General features: G+C 44.8%; 1 protein-coding gene across 3 annotated transcripts in view; it reads left to right on the forward strand.

Moving 5' to 3' along the window:
* TRAK1 (trafficking kinesin protein 1) overlaps positions 1 to 23492 on the forward strand; it is a gene marked incomplete at both ends in the record, with an annotated part of 100195 nt that overhangs the window by 9919 nt on the left and 66784 nt on the right. For all 3 annotated transcript variants that reach the window (XM_079713611.1, XM_079713612.1, XM_079713613.1), the window contains one exon: positions 13735 to 13929. In XM_079713611.1, coding sequence (XP_079569737.1) covers positions 13735 to 13929 — 195 coding nt within the window. The remainder of the gene's footprint in view (positions 1 to 13734; positions 13930 to 23492) is intronic.

The raw sequence follows: 23492 nt of genomic DNA on the forward strand, positions 1-23492 counted from the left end.
GACAACACCTAAAGGAATGGGCGTAGCTCTTTTCCAATGCAATTTTTATTTATAAAAACAGGCAGGGGGCCAAATTTTACTGTGGGCTGTAGTTGGTGGACTGCTGGTCTAGACCTTCAAGCCCTGATCTGTATCAGGACTTCAACTTAACAATAAGAGAGAAATATCCCTTTTTAGCTGAGAAGCCAAAAATAAAAATTCAAAGGACTCCTGTTGGGTCCAGTAATAGCCCATTCCCCTCAGCATTGTTAAGCCGTGAACAGTTGTTGCATATCGTTGGAGTCTCCAGGCAGCCAGAGTTTATTGTTTCTAAGCATGAAATCTCATTTTGCTTGACCCATTTTTAGTAGAAATGGCAGTGAAGGGTATTAGAAATTCCTTGGGCTTTCCTAGGATGATAGGGAAGGTGATTTAACCTTTTGGATGGATTCAGATGCGTCTTTCATGAACAGTGTTTGGCAGGAGATTTGGAGATATACCCAAGGCTGGTAGATGTGCCCAGAGACCTTTTTTCACATTCCTTGTGGTTACATTTTTTGTGTATGAGTAACCGCTTCATTGAGATAGAATTCATCCATTTACAGTGTATAATTTGATGGTTTTTAGTATGTTCACAGGGTTGTGCAATCATCACCACAGTCAATTTTGGAACATTTTCATCACCCCAAAAAGACACCCCAGGCCCTTTAGCTGTCACCCAGCCATACACTCACATGTCTCCCAGTGTGGCTGCATTTTTGTTTTGTTTTGTTTTTTTTGTGGTATGCGGGCCTCTCACTGTTGTGGCCTCTCCCGTTGCGGAGCACAGGCTCCGGATGCGCAGGCTCAGTGGCCATGGCTCACGGGCCCAGCCACTCCGCGGCATGTGGGATCCTCCCGGACTGGGGCACGAACCCATGTCCCTGCCTCGGCAGGCAGACTCTCAACCACTGCGCCACCAGGGAAGCCCTGCATTTTTAATAAGCTTTCAGAAAGTCGCTTTTTGGTTTCTGCTGTCCTTGTTTTTCTTGGCTCATCCCTGACGTTGGGAAGCTGAGCAAGGGATCTTGAGTGGTCATCCGTGCTATTCAAGTGCACACCTCGGAGGAACTTTAACTGCTCCTGACACTTGTGTATCATACATACGTCACCTGATGAGATAACTTTAAATTTTTTTCCTTTATTTATTTATATTTAGCAAAGGCTTATATTTCTTCATTTGTATTCTTCTTTGTAGGAGGTTATCCTTTGTAATTTTCTACATTTTGAATTTACATTTGTGTTGGTTTGAAACCTGGTTCAAGTAACGTGGAATCGTTTCACTCCCAGGTTTTATTGTTTCATCTGTTTTAACTGTTTATTATCAGGCTGTAGTGATCTGTTTTCGGATGAGTTTGAAATCTTTTAATATCCAGATGATCTCATGTGATGTTTTGAAAAAGTAACCATTGTTCATTTATAAACAGAATTTCCTGTTCCGGAAGTTAATTTAGATTAACAATAAGACAGTTGACTGCATTGAATGGTAGAGGCACAGTAGGAATTTCGGGTTCACAAAATTTTGTTCTATTAATAAAATGAAGTTTCTGTGATTTGGCACATAAGTCTTTATCTCAAAGTTTATCCCTAATGCTAACTGACTTCCATTGTTCCTTGGTAAGGGCTGACTTTGGGGAAGAGAGGATAGACAGAAGGATTGGGCCCTGAACTCTGGCAGCTGCTCAGGCTGCCTTGAAGGTCTTTGAGAGTCTGACTATAAATATTGGGTGTAAATATTTTTGGAAACCAGAAAGCAAAGGTTAAGTGTAAAGAGTTAATAATTTGGAAACAGGAAATTGGATCTGAATCCCCAGATTAGAGCAACAAAACCCAAGAGGTGGGAGGAAGATTAGTGAGATGAAGTATAAGCAAGTTATCCTATTTTTGCTACAGATAATGAGAGAAATACAGATTTACCTCCTAGTAATTTAAAGGTAACTACCTGTATCAGCAAGGCTTAAGCTTAGCTGCATAGAACAGTGCCTTCACCTGATAGGATTTATTTTTCTTTCACGTAAAAGAAGTTCAGAGGGAGGCTCTGCAGTGCTGGTGTGGCCCTCCTGTCCTCAAAGTCCTGGGCTCCTCCTGTCCTTCATTTCCACCATACTCGTGGTTTCTATCCTTCAGGTCACCTCATGGTCTTAGAAGACTGCTGAAGCTCCAGCTATCATGTCCAAGTTCCAGGCTGTAGGAAGGCAGCCTTTGGGAAAGCCTCACCATACCATTGCTTAAATCTCAATGGCCAGAACTTAACGCTCTTGGTCATACCTTGCTACGAGGGAGGCTGAGAAATGTAGACTTCCCAGGTCTTTGATGCTAAGGAAAGTTGGAGAGTATGGGTGGTTGGGAAGCCACTAGCAGTGTCTACCATGCCTCTTTGATATGATATCATAAGGTGTCATATCTTAAAGATAGAGTGTGGGGCTTCCCTGGTGGCGCAGTGGTTGAGAGTCCGCCTGCTGATGCAGGGGACACGGGTTCGTGTCCCGGTCCAGGAAGATCCCACATACCGTGGAGTGGCTGGGCCTGTGAGCCATGGCCGCTGAGCCTGCGTGTCCGGAGCCTGTGCTCCACAACGGGAGAGGCCGCAACAGTGAGAGGCCCGCGTACCGCAAACAAACAAACAAACAAACAAAAAACAAGATAGAGTGTGGGGCTTCCCTGGTAGCACAGTGGTTGAGAGTCCGCCTGCCGATGCAGGGGACACAGGTTCGTGCCCCGGTCTGGGAAGATCCCACATGCCGCGGAGCGGCTAGGCCTGTGAGCCATGGCCACTGAGCCTGGTCGTCCAGAGCCTGTTCTCCGCAACGGGAGAGGCCACAACAGTGAGAGGCCCGTGTACCACAAAAAAAAAAAAAAAAAGATAGAGTGTGAACCTTCCAAATCAGTGTTTCCTCGTCTTTCACAACATGACCCCCATAAGAAAATGATGATGTTTGCATAGCTCAAAGGGTAAATGGTGATGGTAACTCATAGCTGGAGGCCACCCTGCATAGTGCCTGCCACCCTCCATTCCTAGCACTTGGAGGAAACTCTGCCCTAAATCACTAGGGAAAAAAAAAAGAATCTGGTGACACATATTCTATAAAACAAAAGACAGGTAACTAACGGAACCTCAAGAGAGTAGAACCACCAGGAGGCAGGACAAAAGTAAGATCAGTCACGTCTGACATATGAAGACAAAGTCTCTGAATGGGTCAAAAGTAAAGCTTTAGCGATGTGCTATGTTTTAGGAAGTCTCAAAGCAAAGTACTCAAGAGAGTGGAAGTTGGGAGGAGGAGGACAATTTAGAGAAAAGAGAGTTACACGGAGGAATTATTTAATCAGTGAGACCAGAGGGCCAGAGGAAGCATGGGTGGTGGCTATGGCTGTGGCCAATGGGTCCAGACTCTGTGTGAGAAAGCCAGGTCTAATACTTACCATGTGATGTGGGTCCAGTTACTTAACCTCTGTGCCTTAGTTTCCCCTTCTGTAAAGTGGGAATGATAATAGTCTCCACTCTTAGGGCTGTGGGGAAGTTTAAATGAGTCAGTGGAGATAAATGCTTGGAGATGGTAGCATCCATAAATATTTGCCATTATTATTGCTGTTGTTTGTTATCATTATAGAAAGTACAGCTGGATCCCTATATAGCTCCTTCAAACCCAATAAATTCCAGGTGATTCAAAGACAGAATGTTAAGAATGAAGCCATAGAAGTGCTAGAAGTAAATATTGCTGGATATTTTCGTAATCTTGAGATGGGGAAGGCCATCCAAAGGCTAGGATTACAAAGAAAATGATCAAGGGGATATTAAGAGGTACAAACTTGTAGTTGCAAAACAAATGATGTACGGTATGAAATGTACAGTGTGGGGAGTATAGTCAGGAGTTTTGTAATATCTTTAGTTGGTGACACACTGTGACTAGACCTGTCCTAGTGATCATTTTGAAATATATAGAAATATTGAATTACTGTGTTGTGTAACAGGAACTAACATAGTGTTGTAGGTCAATTGTACTTCAGAAACAAACAAACAAAAACTCATAGAAACAGAGATCAGATTTGTGGTTACCAAGGCGGGGATGGGGGCTTCGGGGGAGGGAGAGCTGGATGAAGGCAGTCAAAAGGTACAAACTTCCTGTTATAAGATAAATAAGTACTAGGGATGTAGTGTACAACATGATAACTATAATTAACAGTGTTGTTTGTTATATATGGAAGTTATTGAGAGTAAATCCTAAGAGTTTTCATCACATGGAAACAATTTTTTCTGTCTCTTTAATTTTGTATCTATGTGAGGTGATGAATGTTCCCCAAACTTACTGTGATGATCATTTCAATGATATATGTAAGTCAAATCAGTATGCTGTCCACCTTAAACTAACACAGTGCTGTAAGTCAATTATATCTCAGTAAAACTGGTGGAAAAAAATTTGACTGCACAAAAATTAAACCTTATACAGGCATTCTTGCTGTAACACAATATACTTGCTTCTGAAAAACTTTGTGTTCTACAAAATGGGACACTAGGGCTTCCCTGGTGGCGCAGTGGTTGAGATTCCCCTGCCGATGCAGGGGACATGGGTTCGTGCCCCAGTCCAGGAGGATCCCACATGCCGCGGAGCGGCTGGGCCCGTGAGCCACGGCCACTGAGCCTGCACATCCGGAGCCTGTGCTCCGCAACGGGAGAGGCCACAACAGTGAGAGGCCCACATACCGCAAAACAAAACAAAACAAAACAAACAGGAGTTATGTGAAACCGTACTGGGAGATAACATGAGTAGAGTGGTCATCGTTTATTTATTTTAAAAAAATAATGGTAAAACATACATAACATAAAGTTTACCACTTTAGCCTTTTTTTTTTTTTTTTTTTGGCTGCGTTGGGTCTTTTGCTGCGCGCAGGCTTTCTCTAGTTGAGGCAAGCGGGGGCTACTCTTCACTGTGGTGCGTGGGCTTCTCATTGCGGTGGCTTCTCTCGTTGTGGAGCATGAGCCCTAGGCGCATGGGCTTCAGTAGTTGTGGCTCGCGGGCTCTAGAGTGCAGGCTCAGTAGTTGTGGTGCACGGGCTTACCTGCTCTGAGGCATGTGGGATCTTCCCGGACCAGGGCTCGAACCCAGGTCCCTTGCATTGGCAGGTGGATTCTTAACCACTGCACCACCAGGGAAGCCCGATTTTGGCCATTTTTAAGTGTACACTTCACCTTGTTTTGCACACATCACCTCTGTAAATCTCCAGAACTTCATCATCTTCCCCAGATGCAACTGCACCCATTAAACACAGATTCCTCTTGCCCCCTCCTCCAGCCCCTGGCAGCCACCTTTCTGCGTTCCGTCTCTGAATTTGATTCCTCTAGCAGCCCCCATAGGAGGATTCAGTGTCTGTCCTTTTGTGACTGGCTTGTTTCACTTGGTGTAACGTCCTCAAGGTCCATCCATATTGTAGCTTATGTCAGAATTTCCTTCCTTTGTAAGGCTGAATAATATTCCATTGTACATATCTACCACATTTTGTTATCTGTTCATCCACTAATGGACCCTTGGGTTGCTTCTACATTCTGGCTATTGTGATAATGCTACTATGAATATGGTGTACAAATATCTGGTCAAGTCCCTGCTTTTACTTCTTTTGGGTATATACCTGGAAGTGGAATTGCTGGATCATATGGTAATTCTGTTTAACTTTTCAAGGAACCTGGTTATGCATGTTAACTTTTCAAGGAACCTGGTTATGCATGTTTTTAACTTTATCAGATATGTACTATAAACACACTTATGTATTTTGCACTTCAGATTTTTTGGATTCCGCTCTTATTTTTAATCCCATATGGGAGATTACTTGTTTGAGGGTCATGACAGAATTTTGGTTCTCCAAACATGCTGTCAAACCGTTTACTGCAAGTGTCGTTCCAATTTCCACCAGCTCCATCTGTCTAAACACTAATTCAGCTGTGAGCACATTAATTACAATCACACTGACACTGGCTATTTTCATGTAAATATTTTCGCCTGGTAATTTAATAATTATAAGATATATAATATGTACGCTTTTAAGAGAAATTATCAAGAAAATTGGAAAACCAAAGTATTTTTTTCTATTTATTTCCTAGTAAAACAAATTCAAATGAATATTAATCCACCCCACCCCACCCCATTTTTTGAGCATTTTCCTGCAGGCTTAACTCTTAAAATTAACACATTAATTTTTCCTTTTAAAATAAAATTTCTGTGCAGTTCTAACTTCATGTCTTAGTGTTAGAATCAATCTATCCTGTAATGTGGTATCGTCTGCTTTTGTAGATTTCTGTGCCAAGCCCATTGGAGTCACTATTTCTGCAAAACACTGCAATCAGTTTGACATCCGGGGGCCTCCATAGCAGGGTCCTTCTGACTTTGCTTTGTCCCGCCTCTTCCTGCCCTCTTGTTGCACAACACGCTGGCGAGTCTGAGTGGACGGGGCCACATTCAGTTGCACAAGGTGGCGCTTCAGCCTCGTGTTGGAGACCCTGCTTGTGAAGGCGGCCGCTGGGCGGCTCGGCCGTCTCCGTTTGTGCTGCTGTCATGGGGAGCTGGTGTCGTGTGTGATCAAGCCACAGCTCAGAACCTGACACCCCATCTGTGTGGAACTGAACCGGGGTCATTGTTTATCTTTTTTCTTAGAAAGAGTCACTTCTGGTGGCAGGTAAGGCCACGGCCCTTCCAGTGTCAGGTTTTGTTTCTGTCTCTGAATCCTGGTTTCCTTGGCCTTTCTGCTTCCATGCGAGTGTCTCTGGAGACACCGGTTACTGCTCACAGCGAGGCATCGAGGAAGAGAAGAGAAATCTTGTCCCCGTCATGTCCCTGTGGGGCTGGAATGTGAGCAGGAGGTAGTGTGTCGGGAGGTGAACTTAGGATGGTGGGGACAGGAAGGCATCAGGAGTCCTGGCGTCCAGTGCCAACACTGCTCAGCCATGAGACCTCGCCCAGGTCCCCGCACCTCTGGAAGGGCCTCAGTGTCCCTTTCTGTAAGTGGAAGGGCTGAGAGAGGCTGGCTTGGGTGAGAGAGGCTGGCTTGGGTGTGAGCTCACGCTAGCCCTGGGGAGGGGTCTGAGAAGTCTCGGGTGGAAGTGGGGAGAAGGCAGGTGCGTGGGAGGGATAGGCGAGGGGACCACGTTGCCCTTTTAGACCATTTGAACGTTGAGCCACAGGCCTTATTTATCAATTTTTTTTTAAGAAAGCAAATTTAGTTAATGAAACTCACAGGGGGCTGTCAACTCTCAAATGTTGATGGGCAAGATCCCCCTGGAGAACTTGATGTAAAAGCCAGCTCCTGGATCCCACCCTCATAGATCCTGGCAGAGAAGGCCTGTGGTAGAACCGAAGGAGCATATAAAGAGCCCATTACAGAAGTGCTATCTGCCCCGGGACACCATCACCCCAGACTCAGTTCTCGGGAGGGTCCCCCAGTTCTGCTGAAATGCCCACAAACGAGTGAAGGGAGGAGAAATGCTTTCTTGCAGGTTCCTTCCCTAGGTGATCCTCTCAAGGGGCAGAGAGTAGCAGCGAGTCGTGTGTGGATTAGAGTTGGGGGGACGGTGTCGGGGGGCAGGGGTGTGTGTGCAGTGGGCTCAGCCACTTCCAAGTGGAATGACCTGGGCTCCTCGTATAACCTTTGGAACCTTGGTTTTCCTGGTTTGTAAATGTGTTCCTGCTTTTCACCCTGCACTGCCTACTGGTTTGTGAGAGCAAGTGAAATGCAGGAATAGATACAAGTGGTTTGTATCGTTCAGCAAAATGTTTATTGAGCCTTTACTGGTTACCAGGCAGGGTGCTGGGTAAACAGTGGAGAATGTCAGCCTGCGGGGTGGTCCTGCCGGTTCCTGAGGCTCCTGGTGCGGGGGCCATGCAGTGGACCATGCCTCGGTCTCACGTCTGTTACTGGCTGCTCTGTGACATTCAGCCACCTCCTCAGCCTCTCTGAGTGCAGCCCTCTTCTATTAAATGACGTGGTTGAGCCAGTAATTTCTAGTTCTAAAGATCCCTTTGTAGTTGGTGAAATCACAACTTTTATGGTATTCTAGAGAATAATTACTAACACTGAGTTCCCCGACGAAGCTTAGGTGAGACTCTTAACTATGTGACCCTATGATAGAGAAGAATTTTCCAGAAGGACGTCTGGCAGATACCAGTTGCAAAGTATCACGTGTGTCCCTGGCACCAGTATGGCCTGTGTGTGAGTCTCTGAGCTCATGCCCTTTAATCCTAATAACTCATGAAAAAGGCGTTGTTTTCAAGTCTGTACAGAATGATTTGCAGGCGGCTGAGTAGGTGAGCTGTCTTGTCTTGTGAAGACTTTAAAACATGGCTATGGGTTTGCAGTCACTGCCAAGGTTAATGGGTAATGACAGGGGCTTACGGACCCTAGCCAGAAGTTCTTCAAGCACAGGCTGGGGTCACGTTCTTTGCTTGTCACCTTTAGTGTAGTCTGGAACCTTCTCCCAAGGCCCAGAGTTAGACGCCAGGATGGGAAACCCTGGCGTGCAAACTGGAGGCACATGTGTTTAATTTGACCTCAGGTATTTACAGAATTCTCAACTAGCGTCCAACGTTTAAAAATCAGGGAATCTTATGTAAAAATACAGATCCCCGCCCTCTCAGAAGGAGTCGGCATATCCAGGTGCTATGGGCACCCCCCCGCCGGTGGAGGCAGGGTGTGCTGGGAGTGGCGGCCACCCCCAGACACAGCCCTGGGTCTGGTGGCTCAGAGACATTTTGGGTAGAAAAAGAGCGTTTCTGCAATCTGATGCCTTTGTTCTACAGATGGGGAGACAAAGTCCCAGATAAACCAAGACGTGACTTGCGGGTGACATGGCGAAGTTGGGGGCAGGGCCAGGGCTGGGAGCCCATTCTCCAAACTCCCGGAGCAGCTCTTGCTGCATCCAGGGCTGAGCAGGCGCTTGCCAGCAGGTGGCAGTCGTGGTGCTGGCTGGCCTGCCTCAGGGTCTGGCTTTCCTCCTTCCTCCTTTCCTGTGCCCTTCTGTTCCTCTCTTACTTTGATTTTGCCAGATTTTCTCTGACCAAGCTTTTCCTCTTTGTCCAGCACTGCACTCTCTCCCTCCTTTTATCCTCGCCTCTCCCCCTGCTGTTTTTTCTAGGATCTCTGGAGCCTGGGGGAGTGTTCAGGATACTGTCCTCCTGTCCCTTGCAGCTCTCTGTTCTCCTGGGCCCAGCACCCTCAGCTCCATTGTACAGGCAGAAGGCCCAGAAACCCCAGTGGAGCTACCCCCCCTACCCATCTGGAGGTGGCCACCACTCAGAGCCTATAACTGTGTGGTCCTAGATATGCTGGCTTTTCCCAACAGGCTAGGGATCTGTATTTTTGCATGAGATTCTCTGATTTTTAAACGTTGGACACTAATTTAGAGCTTCAGTCTCTGCTGTAAAATGTTTGCATCATCTGGGGCGCCTGGCAGGTTTCATGAACCTGGCGTGTCACCTTTGCATCAGTGCAAATGCTTAGAAGGAGGGGCCTCCTTCAAGCCCCCTCTGGGGGTTATGGATCTAGCCCAAGTCAGGTGGAGAGTGGATGTAGCTGGACCTACAGCCCCAGACCCTCAGGGCCCACTCCCACCTCCCACAGCCCTCAGTGAAGCCCCCATCCTCGGATAGGAGGACCCGCTTCAAACCTTATGTCTTGGAGAAAGCTAGGAAGGGTTATAGCTCTGAAGAGGTGAAGAGAGGTCTTACGTTCTGCCCCCAGGGTGGTGCTGTAAGAATGCTGGACATTGGATTGGATTTGCGTTTGCTGAGTGGTTGAGGCGCCATTCACTTCCCTGTGGGACTTTCCTCCATGCTGGACGAAGATACTGAGTGAGACTTGAAAAGACCTGGACACTAGATGGCTCCACCTCCCCCATGCTAAAGGCTGGGTGTTTGTCCGACTAGGCTTGCCACCCGTGGCCGATTCTTCCTCCCTTTTTTCCATCATTCATCCAGCGCTTACTGAGCACTTCCTGTTGCCCAGCGTGATGCTGAGGGCTGGGTTAGATGTTAAGGGGTAATTCAGAGCTCCTTCTGAGGGACTCTCTGTTAGAAAACGCATGTAACATTGTAGTGAAATAATCTCTGTACTAAATACATAGCCAGAGGGGAGAGGTCAAGGGAAGCTTGAAATATGGGGTGAATTTGAGTGATATTTTGCCGTGGAGTTTGCTGGCAGGGAAGGGCATTCCAGACAGCTAGAACAGCTGGTGTCCAAACCAAGGTTTGTGCAAAAATGTGTTTGGAGGATGGCAAAAAGTTGGTGTGGCTTCACTGAAGGGATCCTCGAGAAGTGGCTTTAATAAGGTAGATGTGTATTTCTTTCTCTCTTAAAAGTCCAAGTGGTAGATGGCCCAGGAGTGCTGCCCCTATCCGCTTGTCCAAGGCACCCAGGTTTTCTCTGGTAACCCCCTAGGTGCTGCCTTTACTTATACAGTTGAAGGCGGCTCCAGCACCACCCCATCTCTGCATTTCGACAGTTGGATAGGGTCTGGCTTGGAAGTTCTGTTTACATCCTGTTAACCAGGCATATGGGCAGACCTTACTGCAAGGAAAGATGGCAAATGTAGTTTTTAGCTGCGTGGCCGTGTGCCCAGCCACACCTTCGGGGTGACTTTACCAAAAGAAAGAAGTAGAAATTGGCTATCGGGAAGCAGTCAGTAGGCTCTGTCTTAGGAAAGTGCGGGCTGAATCATGAAGCACTTTATAGGGAGCGGGGAGGTTTTTAAAGCAGGGCAATACTGTGATTTTAAAAGTGTCTTTCACAGATGGAGCCGGCATCCATGGGGCTGTTGTAATTGGCGAAGGAGAGGATGCTGAGCCTAAGTCCACCCGACTTGCCTGGGTGAGCTTGGCCTTTGATGCTTTGACAGGCTGGGGGTCGGTGGGTTCTGGGCTGCTGTTGCTGTCGACCTGCCAGAAGCCATGGACCTTTCGGGGCCTGGGTTCACTCAGGAGGTGGGTGCCCTTCGTTTGAGACTTACCCGAGACTACCTAGTATAGCTTGTTAATAGTGTGAGTTGGAGCAGTGGAGAAATGATGACCGTAGAGAGCATTCAAAGGTTCCTTTCCTCCAAGTGAGGCCAGCAATGCCCTTTCACGCACTGAGCTTGAGTAAGCGCCAGGGGAGGGGGTGAGTCGGCAGACAAGCTACTTCAGTTCTTGGCTTTACTTCCTACGCGCTGGAAGGGAAAATCATCCAGACACCTCCCTGATTTGTCAGTGTGTTTAGTTGGACACCTCTACCATACTTATGAAATCTGTACCTGTTTAGAATGAAAACTTCCCTTTGAGAATAGCCTGGGAATCCCCCAGCATTTCTAGTGCACCCGCCTGGGAGGTGGGCGGCAGATGGCAGAGGGAAGGGCACAGCTTGCAGTCAGACGGCTGAGGCTTCTCATACACAATCTGCCACTTATTTAGCCAGGTGACCTTGCCCTACAAGATATTCCACAGCTCCTGTGAATCTCAGCTTCCTCACCTATAAGTCAGAGCAAATATTATCTACATCGCGGGTTGCCGGGAGGGTCAGAGAATGCACTGAAGGCTCCTGGCTTGGTGCGTGGCACGGTGAAAGCATAACAGGGGAATTCTCAAAGGCTCTCATGTTATGTTTACCCAACCTCAGGCCTCAGATGTGTCTTCTCCATGTGGCAGAGATGTGTCCCCCTCCACAGGAGGTCCTTGGGGCCCCTAGCTCTGCAGCCAGGGTCAAGGAAAGCTCCCTGGGCAGTCTTTATAATTGTCTCCTAACTCTCTGGGCCTGCCAGGCAGCTGAAAACTTGCTGATGTTTACATGATGGGTCACATTACGGAAAAATCAAATATTCAGAGTATTTTTAAAAAGGCTTTTTGACACAGCCTCACCTTTGGATACTTGATCTCACTGGTCATCATACGCTTTAAGGAAAACGATACCTCTTGGGCACAAGGACCCACACTGTAAATATGATGACCTTCAGCCCTGGGAACCTGGAAGGACAGGGAAATCTCAGCATTTGAGCAGCTGCCAGTGTGCTCACAAGTGACACGGTGTTCTTAGAAGGGATTTTATTTTTATTTTTTGGAGTCTGTTGCCTTTCCCACCACCAAATGGCAGTGGCACCAGAAGATTCTAGCCTGTTGTGTGGGTGTGCCACACAGGAATGTGTTGGTACCCTGCCCGTTCTCCTAGGGACAGGCTGGCGTGGCCTTTTGTGGAGCAGATCTATGGTTAGCCAGGAGATGCCATCGTTTGGGTGTCATCCCTCCTTGACCCTGTATCCCCTCAGCCAGATGCTGGTCATTTTATGGTTGTGAGGCCTCACCTCGAGAAGAGCTTTGCGGGAACTTACTCCCCACTCGACTGTGAGACGAGGAAATATTTCCTTAGTTAGGAGCTCAGCTGGAGCCTTTTGGAGGGTGTTTTGTCGTTGGCGGGAGATGATAAAGAGATACGAGACATCTTCTTCCTTAAGGTTGGGCTGCTGGCTCTGGCCGAGGGGAGGGCATTACTTTGTTCTCCGCAGACCTTTGCAGAGTGGCTGAGCAGCTCCAGCCTGGTGGGGGCTGGCTGAAATGCCAAGTGCGCCGGCTGTGACATTTCCCACATGAGGCAGAGAATCCTGAGCGTTCACATGTCCCCCTCCAGTCCCCAGAGCTCCAAGTAAAATTTGAGATGTCTTTACTTTCCACTTATAACTCTTTCCACAAGCACTTGAAAAGCCATGTGGACTTCCTGAGTTGAAATGTCCTGCAGTGAAGCTTTATATGTTGAATTAAGTAAGAAGGGTTAGCTTGGGGTGGTAGGAGGTTTGCGGGGGGCAGCTAGCAGGTGCTTTCCCTGGGCTCCTGCCCAAGAAGGGGGGAAGTTGGCCACTGAACGCTCTCTTTACCTGTGATTCCATAATTTTTTTGGCTGCCATGCAGCCTTCTTATTAAATACGAAGGAGATGGGGATTTTGGTAAGTCTCTGGCATAGCCCTTCTTCTGGGCAAAGGTGTCCATATTCTTCCTGAGGAAGACAGGTTAATACTGCCTGGTATGCTCAAAACACCATCCTGTCGGGGGGTGGTGGTATTCAAGCTGTGCCTTGATGGAGGGGCACTTGTTGTTTTAGTGGCTGGAAGCCCCATGAGGATACAAGCATTGCAAAGGCATTGCCAAGGACCATGACTGTTGCGTTTACCATCATGTCTCCTGTGACTGTGGGACTCAGGATATAGTTGGATGATGATGGATGGATGGATGGGTGGATGGAAGGAAATGCAGGAGGATGAACAGGTGAATGAATGAATTAAACGAAGGCAAGATCTTATCTATGTGGAGACATGGTTTGAATGGTAAAATAGTGGCAGGAAGAAGTTTGGCATATTGGTGAAATTATAACTGGTTTGGCTTAATTGTAGAGTCATTGAGAGAATGGCCAGAGAAAGAGTTGGAAAGAAAGACTTAGCCCAAATGGTGAAAGCACAAGAATTTTGGCTTTACTTCACAGAAAGTGGGCGGCTAAACAAGCAGGAACTATTTCAGGTAGGTCTGGCAGTAAGCATGCATAACTCCTAGTTTCAAGAGTAGAACTTAAATTGGAAAAAGATCTCTGATGTGGCCTCATCTGGCCTCTCTGTGCTGCGGGTAAGTAGCCAAGACACTGGCTGTAGGCCCCAGGATTAGGTCACTAGCAGCGGCGGGGCCACCACCAGGTCGGGCTTTCATCTCTCCATCTTCTCCCCTCCAGACGTGTGCAACAGCACTGACCTTCCGGAAGTTGAGATCATCAGCCTGCTGGAGGAGCAGCTGCCCCATTACAAGCTAAGAGCTGACACCATCTACGGTTATGACCACGACGACTGGCTCCATACACCCCTCATTTCTCCAGATGCCAACATTGACCTCACGACCGAGCAGATTGAGGAGACGCTGAAGTACTTCCGTGAGTGATTCCCCTTTCTTGTGATGCCCTGTCCTCCTTAGCCATGGCCGCACGTGAGCGCCTGTACTGGCTGCTGCATCTTGCAGCCTGCCATCTGTGGAAAGTACTTGAAGAAATGTGGCTGTGGGATTTAGCCCCATAAAAGGCCTTGACTTTGAGTCTTCTGGATAGAAATGTCAGAGTAGTGGGGACAAGTATGAGTTTTCATTTGAACCAGCTTTCTCTTAACCTTATTGAAGAATAGAAAATGCTCCCACGTTTGCAGGGCAGAAATGGAGTCACAGATATGGGGAACAAACATATGGACACCAAGGGGGGAAAGCGGGGAAGTGGGGGTGGCAGTGGTGGGATGAATTGGGAGATTGGGATTTACATATATACACTAATATGTATAAGATAGATAACTAATAAGAACCTGCTGTATAAAAGAATAAATAAAATTCCAAAAACTAACTAAATAAAAGCTTACTAACAACAGCAAAAAAAACAGATGGGAAAAAAAAAAAAGAAAATGCTCCCAGGGACTTCCCTAGCCAGGGCCAAAAAAAAAAATAAGCTCCCATTTCCTTCCATGTAAGTCCTTAGAAACTTGTGTTGGGGAGGAGCTTGTCTGCATTTAAAACCCAAGGTATTGGGAATCTCTAGGCTGCTCAGTATTTATAGGACATAGCCTGAGATATCAAGGCTGCTGATTTCTGTGTGAAAGGCCACTAAGCTGGTTATTCGGGAGAGGCAAGATGTTGCTGCAGCAGCAAACTGGTCCTGCCGTGGGCTGCAGAGCTGACACCTAGTAGGGTGAGCAGTACACTAGGTGGGGCTTCTTTCAGTGTGTTTGTGATGACAAGGATGTGAAACTTGATTTTGCAGGTTTGAAAAATATATGATAATTAAAAATATTCATACCAGTGATATTGCTTTTTTTTTTAGATTGAGGTGTAGTTGATTTACAACACAATGATATTTCTGAGGTTCACTCAAGATGTAATTTTGATGTAATTTTTCTCTTTAGAAATTCATGGCAGCCCTGTGAGATTGGTAAGACCAGTTCTCTTTTGTTTTGACCCTCCTGACTTAAAATTCAAGTTAATTTGAACCTAGTCTAAATTAGTGATGTCACTTTCAAAGTGACATCATTTACATATCCATGTAGCATTGTGTCACCTTAAACAAACAAAAAAGTACAACAGTCCTGCTTCTACTTAGAGATAACTTGGTTCAAAACCGACTTATTCAAAATAAATAAATAAATAAATAAATAAAAGTGGGGGAAAAAAGAAAAAAAACCCCAGCTTATTGTGCATCTGTAAAATTTTCTGTAATTATTTTTGCTAATACAAACCAATCTCCAATACTCTTGAATTTGTGAAATCATTAATAATAAACAAGTCGAACTTGTAAGTTTCTTCTTTAGCACGTAACTGGGCTATTTTCACATTTTCTCTATTAGATATTAGTAAGGAAGGAATTTTGTTTAAATTGGCCTGTGTTTTTATACTTCGTGCAAACCCTACAGTCTCTTTGTGAGCACTGCAGACCATCAGTTTTGATAGGAGTAAAAATAGAATAATCTACATGAGGGCAGATATGAAGCACATTAGACTTGAACTAATGGTCAAGTTGATGCTTCAGAACTTCCGGTGTATCTTGTAGCCTAGAGGAGGCTCATTACAAGTCACTTTTGTTTACTCACGGTATCTGTATGCCCAGGGAGATGTGGTATTGTGTGGAAAACCGCGTCCTGGGTGACCTCCCTGGTAGGTTTCGTATTTGGTTTCTCCAGACTGCTTCACAGTAGAATTCACAGCAGAGTTATTTTTCCAGAAATCCCTGTGTGTTACTTACTCTTCCTTAACAGACCCTCCTATGATTCTGCAGGACTCCGCTTGGCCATTTCTACTGAGGGAGGCTCCCGGGTCCCTCACACACACACTGATTAATCACTTACATTCACAGTATGATTGGAACACCACCCAAGGATAATACTTCACTGTTGTCAGAGACCTTTCATATGAATTGGCTCATCTCATCCCTGTAAAATGTCTACAGTTTGGGCCAGGCTGATTTTATTATCAAGGAAATTGAGGTGTGGAGGGCTCATAGTATTTATTCCATAACACTGATCTATAGCTTCTAAAATCCTTTTAACAGTATACTTGAACAGACATTGTGGCTTGTTATTATTTGTTTGTTTGTTTTGCTTCTAGTGATATATTTAAAGGAGAGAGAGAAAAAAAAATCCTGGTGGATTTGGCAGTGCATAACACAAATTATAATAAAATTAGAAAACCAAAATAAACATTGAGCAGAGATTCCGAAAGTTCTTAGAGCATGGTTGCCTTCAAGTCTAACCTTAATTCTGTATTTTCTTCTGTGGTACCTGCGCTTAGAGCAAAGTGGGTATTTGCTAAATATCAATTAAATGAATGATCAAGCATTAACTCTTAACTTAAATGCAGCACCCTCTAGAGCAGGGCTTTCAAACTGAGGTCCTGGGACCCCCAAAGGGTCTGTAGAGAGAAATTGGAGTTCTGTTAACTTGTAAAGGAAAAAAAATTACATCCTTAATTTCATGAACTTCTAACTGAAATGCAGCATTTGCTTTCATTATGAACATAGAAAAAACAAAGCACAGTGGTATTACCAGGGCCTGTGACTTTGTCACCAGTAGAAATCACAGATATTTTCATGTCATGCTACAGAAGAAGCAGATACAGAAGAAATAAGGTGTTTACTCATCACTGCTTTGAAGTTACATTCATTATTAGATGTGCTGATCTTATTTAATGTGCATTGATAAAGAGGCACTTGTATTGCAGACTTCTTTTTGAAGTTTTAATAACTGCATTGAGATACAATTGGTTTCCTATGTAGTCCTTTGTATTTTATTTTATGTCTCTAAATCTTTCTTCTGAGGAGGGGTCTGTGAGCCTTGCCAGACTGGCCCAGGGGTCAGTGGAAGCAGAGGTTAGAGGTTAGGAGCCCTGTTCTGTACCTGGTGTCCTTTTTGGATTTCATCTGTTTGTTAACACGTGTAACCCAGGACACGCCATGGCTCACACCACTGTGACTCACCAGTGTATTAAATCAGTTGTGAGATGTGTGGGAAGACAACGTAAACCTTCCTTTCATTTTAGATTTATTTTCTGCATCAATCAGGGCAGTGGTTCTCTTTGGGAATCAGGGTAAGTGGTTCCCCAGGGGGTTCTGATACGCTCCTCCAGGTGAGAACCATTGGACAAGAGGGTCACCTACACCATTGCTACACAGATCAGAGTGGACACCTTGGGTGGGATAAAACTCATCTCCCTTTCCTACATGTCATCCCCCAGAGGAGCGAAACAATGCTTTGCCTTTTAAATCTGGCCCTCACCTGGCTTGTTAAGAAGAGGCAAGAAAGCTTTGGGGTTTCTACCTTTACCAGGTAGTAGAATGACCTTTTCAGACAAATTTCAACAGTCAAGTGGATTTTCACTCTTGTTGAGTCTGAGAAACACAGAAAATGAAAATGACCCACACAGCAAATGTACCCATAAATATGGAGCATTTAGGATTCGATGGTGCAACAGGAAGAAAGGATAGTCTTACTGTGTGCCAGGCACTGTTTTATTTTATTTATTTATTTTTGGCTGTGTTGGGTCTTTGTTGCTGCACGCGGGCTTCTCGTTGTGGTGGCTTCTCTTGTTGCGGAGCACGGGCTGTCGGCACGCGGGCTTCAATAGTTGTGGTGCGTGGGCTCAGTAGTTGTGGGTTGCGGGCTCTAGAGCACAGGCTCAGTAGTTGTAGCACACGGGCTTAGTTGCTCCGCGGCATGTGGGATCTTCCCGGACCAGGGCTCGAACCCCTGTCCCCTGCATTGGCAGGAGGATTCATAACCACTGCGCCACCAAGGAAGTCCCCAGGCACTGTTTTTAATGCTTTACAAGTATCTCATTTAATTCTCACAGTGACCTCTGAATAAAATAGTCTTGCTATCCCTATTCTACAGATGAGGATACTGAGGCTCAGGGAAGTTAAGGAGCTTGCCCCAAATCACACAGCTAGTAAGGTGGGGTGCTGAGTTTCAAACCTAGGTTGTCTGGTCTCACTTTATGTCATAATTAGCCATTCTCTCAGAGAAGCTAAATAAGAAAAAAATTCTAGTTTAGGAATAAAACACATTTAGTAAACGTGAAAAAAGCAAACCCTCAGCTTTAGAATATGTCAGTAGCTTATTTATTTATAAAAATGTGTCCGACATATTCAAAATTCATTTTCTTTCACTCAAGGTCACTGTCCCAAGTGAAACTTAGCCTGATGTAGCTTAATTTCAAGATGAGGTTTCCTTCTTCCCTGTGATTTTTGCCCCTGCGTCCTGTGGTCTATAGGTTATGCTTCCCTGAATTCAAGTGGACATGACTCTGTGTGCTGTAGATTTTTCTAGTCTCATAACATTCAGTGGACACCAGCCATGAGGGTTGCTCTGTTGGTATGTAGGTAGTTATGGCTCCTTCTGATTCCTTTTCTAAGGGCTGTGCTTTTTGTTAACTTTTTGGTTAAGGAGCATTGGACGAGAGAAGAAATCTCTCTCTGTCTCAAGCGCAAATGATCTGCTGACAACTTCACCTCTGAGTTTATCTGGAACAATCCTTTTCCTAAGAAGAGAAGGTTATGAAGCAAATAAGAGTTTCAAGATATCATCTCACTGTTTGCTTTTGCTGTAAAGTATTATTAATGAGTCAGTCAACAAGTATTTATTGAGTGCCTGGTATGTACCTGTAATCTTTCATGAGCTTGACTTGTTTGAGTTTCAGCTGAGGTTCTCTGGCTAAGGAAGCAAAGACATCTGATTATTGATTTTCTTTCATTATCTAACCAGGGACTTTGCACCAGGTTGGGCCAACACACGATGCCCTTGAGGCCCTCTGTTGGCATCCTGTACTGAGTTGTCTACCTTGCTTGTGTGGGAGGAGTGAATGGGGTCTGGGAACCTGCATGTTAAACCAGCTCCCCGTCCCATTTTAATTTTGTAAAATTTAATTTAAACAATGGCAAAAAACCCAAAGACCGTTGATCTAGTCCAACCATTATTGTACAGCCCATGTCCACTTCATGTTTGAATAGGCCAGAGTCCTCAGCCCAGTGCCTTGTATTAAATAGGTACTTAATAAGTGCTTCTTAAATAAGAGAAAATGGAAAGGCATCTTCTTCAAATTAAAAAACAAGTTTTTCTCCTTTTTTATCTTTTTTTGTAAAAACAAAGCAAAATTAAAAACAACGTATAGAATAGAAAGATCATTTTGTTGCTTGCCCCCTTCCAAAGATTGCCTTCATCGAACTAAAATCGTAAGTGAAACAAAAATAAAGGCACCACAATATGCACTGAGCCTGTGCAAATTATTTTTATTTTATTTTATTTTTTTTTGCGGTACGTGGGCCTCTCACTGTTGTGGCCTCTCCCGTTGTGGAGCACAGGCTCCGGACACGCAGGCTCAGCTGCCATGGCTCACGGGCCCAGCCGCTCTGCGGCATGTGGGATCTTCCCGGTCCGGGGCACGAACCCGTGTCCCTTGCATCGGCAGGCGGACTCTCAACCACTGCGCCACCAGGGAAGCCCGAGCCTGTGCAAATTAAAGGGATAAATAACACACAATGCTGACCTTCTAAAGGGAGGGGTCAAAAGTTATATGAGATGGTGACCTAAGAGAAAACACGGTGTGTGTGTGTGTGTGTGTGTGTTTGTGGGAGGGGTGCCATGTGGAGCACTGACAAACATTGTGGTAGGTGGGGTTGAAAGAAGGAAGGAAAGATAAAAGATGGGAGTCAGGGGAGGTTGTACAGGGGATGGAGAAGGGAACTAATAGCCAGAGAAAACATTTCGTTATCATTTGCTAACAAAAATAATACTAAAATGTATACATTATAATATATTTATAAATAGTTGCCAGTGAGTTTCTCTCATGTAAACGCCCGCGTACTGGTTGTGTCCTTTCTGCTTCTCTCAAGACCTCAGGCAATTTTGTTTCCAGGTGAGGACCTCAGTGAGCCCTGGAATTGTGCCTTCTCTCCTCTCTTGCTCGCTCCTCATGTGAGCGGGCTCTTCCTCGGGCCCATTTTCATTGCTTTTAGCTACACAGAGGTCTGCAGGGTCAAAGGTGGAAGCAGAGAAGCTCTGGCTGCACCATCACTTCCCACATGTCAGCGACACGCGGTCAAGGCGCCGCCTCCCCGCCATTCCCCTCCAGGCGTGGGCCTGGGCACCAGGCGTCCGGGAGAATTGAAGGAGCTTATCTCTGAAGGTCCAAAGCAGCCACATCTATGCAGGGTGCTGACTGGGACCAGGAGCCCTGGGCACAGTGTCTGGTGAGCAGGGCAGCCAGCTACTTATCCCAGTGAGCAGATTACCCTGTGACCCTTAGGCCTACTTTGTCACCTGCCACCTGCCAGCTTTCACTCTTTCTCATCATTCGAGATTCCAATGCTGATTTATCTTTGCTTTTTCTTTTAAGAACAGAAATGCTTGGCAAGCAATTCTGTACAGATTGACCGTTTTCCTTTTCATGTGAATCCAGCATGTCTAAGACAAAGTTGGAACGGACTCAGGTGGGAAATTGACATGACAGCTCAGCTTGTAGCCCATCCGCCCCTTCTGGGTGATGGGCTCAGGCCGTAGCGGTTCTGAGGTATGGTTTGTGTTCTGAGCTTCTGGTTTGTGTTTTGAAACCTGTGACGTCTGCTACATGACCTGCTGGTCCCAGGCGTGAGATGCCCTGTGCAGCCCTCCCAGGCTGCAGGAAGCAAACTTGGAACCATGCAACATATCCGAACTCTTGTTTCTTCTCTGTATCCTTCTCAGATGTATGAGTGATTTTAATGAGGACTGCATCCAGCCTGGGGTGCACTTGAGTCTGTAGGTCTCTCTTGGGTGCTGTCTCCTGCCTTTTTTCTGTCCCCACCTTCTCCCTGGAGGTGGGATGGGTGCCTGCTTTTCCTGTGCTTGAAATGAGGTGGGGATGGTTTGGGAGGGGGTAGTTGACAGCAAGCTGTTCGTTAGCAGCCTGCCTTCTGCCACAGGAGCTCAGTGGCTGGTAGTGGCAGTGTTTTAAAAAATTAAGATCAGAAACTCATCTTAATTTGCAGTTATCTGCAGACTCATAATTGCATCAGTAGTAATTTAATCCAAAATTGTTAGCATTTAGTCATTTTTAAAATGTATTGAATAACTTTAAAATTCTTATATGTATATATATATATGCATATGAGTCTATTAAATTGTGTATGTGTATATGAATACTTATGTGTTCACACAACTAATAATTAGAAACTCAGAAATTTTATTAAATTCTTTTACACATTTAACTTTGATTACAAGTTTATTTAATTAGAGTCTTCTTAACTTTGCAGACCAAATCTATTAGAGTCTCTTAAATGCTTACAAAAGACAATATATAACTAACTTTGCAGCCCAGGATCTGATCCTCCTCCTACCTGGGGGTAGTTGTGGCCACAACATGAAGTTTTTCTATTCTTTTACCTACCTCCTCATTCCATATGTGGTTGGCTTATTCGTAGCCACCCTACTTAGAGAAATGTTCATACAGTGCTTTATAAAAGATATTAGTGCCAGAAACAGAACAGTCATACACACCCGCCCTCCACTACTTCTTAAGATGGATTAAAAATGTCTCTCTATTATTTTCCCCTTTCCCTAAGGCAGTATATCAGTTGCCTTGTTCACTTGGTTGCCCTTTTTATTTTCATATTCATTGATATTCATGGCCTTTACAGACTCAACCCGTTTCCTTGAACTGTTATTAGCTATCTTTTCTTTTTGATGTTCGAATTATCACAAGCTGGCTGATGATGTCCTTTTAAGCAGGCTCCTATGCCTTATCACTTCTACCCCAGACCTTCTGGAGTGGTCTTTTGCTTTTGTGCAACATGCTACTGCAGGCCTGTCTTGAATTTTCCTGCCGAAAGACGTGGAATCAGCAACTCTCCAAGGAGCCCTGTTAAGATTTAACCCATATCTGAGCACCAGAATGTTGATGTGCTGGGGATGGGTGGAATAGTGTCCTAGTTGGGCCGCTTTCTTGACAGAGCTGGCAATACAGGCCTACCTCGTTTTATTGTGCTTTGCAGATTACTGCATTTTTTACAAATTGAAGGTTTTTTAACGAACAAATCTGTCAGCACCATTTTTCCAACAGCATTTGCTCACTTTGTGTGTCTGTGTCACATTTTGATAAATCTCTCAATATTTCAAAAGTTTAAATTATTATTATGTTTGTTATGGTGATGTGACGAGTGATCTTTTTTTTTTTTTTTTTTTTGCGGTACGCTGGCCTCTCACTGTTGTGGCCTCTCCCGTTGTGGAGCACAGGCTCGGGACACGCAGGCTCAGCGGCCATGGTTCACGGGCCCAGCCGCTCCGCGACATGTGGGATCTTCCTGGACCGGGACATGAACCCATGTCCCCTGCATCGGCAGGTGTACTCTCAACCACTGCGCCACCAGGGAAGCCCGTGATGAGTGATCTTTGATGTTACTGTTGCCAAAAGATTACCACTTGCTAAAGGCTCAGATGATGGTTAGCATTTTTTTTAGCAATAAGTTATTTTTAAATTAAGGTATGTACATATTTTTAAGACATAATGCTATTGCACACTTAATAGACTACAGTATAGTATAAACATAACTTTTATATGCACTTTGAAACCAAAAATTTCATGTGACTTGCTATATTGCGATATTTGGTTTATGAAAGCAGTGGTCTGGAACCAAAAACGCAGGATCTCTGAGGTATGCCTATAGAATTTTTTTTAATATCACAAAAGACACATTGGTAATTTTAACTTAACTCTTACTCTCCTGATCATTTTTAATATTGTTCTTAAAAATATCTTTTCAATTTGTTTTCTCTGTGCGATGCCAACTTGAGTTATCTCCTTTAATTCTATCCCTTCTTTTTTTTCTTTCAAATTTTATTTGTGAATACTCCTTGCACGTTTTCTCAATAATTTTTTTTCTTTTAAAGAGACAGCCTTTATTTTAAGGATTTTTACATTCAAAAAGTGTTAGGTTTTTAGAACTCCTTGACCTGTATTTAAAAGGAACTGTTGACAAAGATTCTCCAGAAATAATCTGAACAAACGGGAAAATACAGTTAATACTACTGAAACGTACTAAAATAATTCCAGGACATATGGTTTATCCGACATAATGATACCTCTAAATGCTGCCCCTTATATGAAACTGACTGCTTCTTTTCTAAACGCACAGTGGTATAATTAACAATATTCAATCACTTCTGTTCTTTCCTGAATATATAAAAATTAAAATACCAATTAAAAAACTAATATATTCGTCTCTTTAAATGTTTCTTACAGATACAATTTCAATATTTTCATTAAATAGTGGTGTGGTTTAAGCGATTTTTCATTCACAAGTCAAACAACAATCCACCCAAGGGGAACTGACAGTCTATAGGCTCATAGTGCAAATAAAGAGTTCGGGAATGCAGCAACTGACCTTTCTAAAATACAAAACGGATAAAATCCTTAGAGGATACATTCAGTAAGCTCTAC

Source organism: Hyperoodon ampullatus, assembly GCF_949752795.1.
Source record: "Hyperoodon ampullatus genome assembly, chromosome: 10".
NCBI classification, from domain to species: domain Eukaryota; kingdom Metazoa; phylum Chordata; class Mammalia; order Artiodactyla; family Ziphiidae; genus Hyperoodon; species Hyperoodon ampullatus.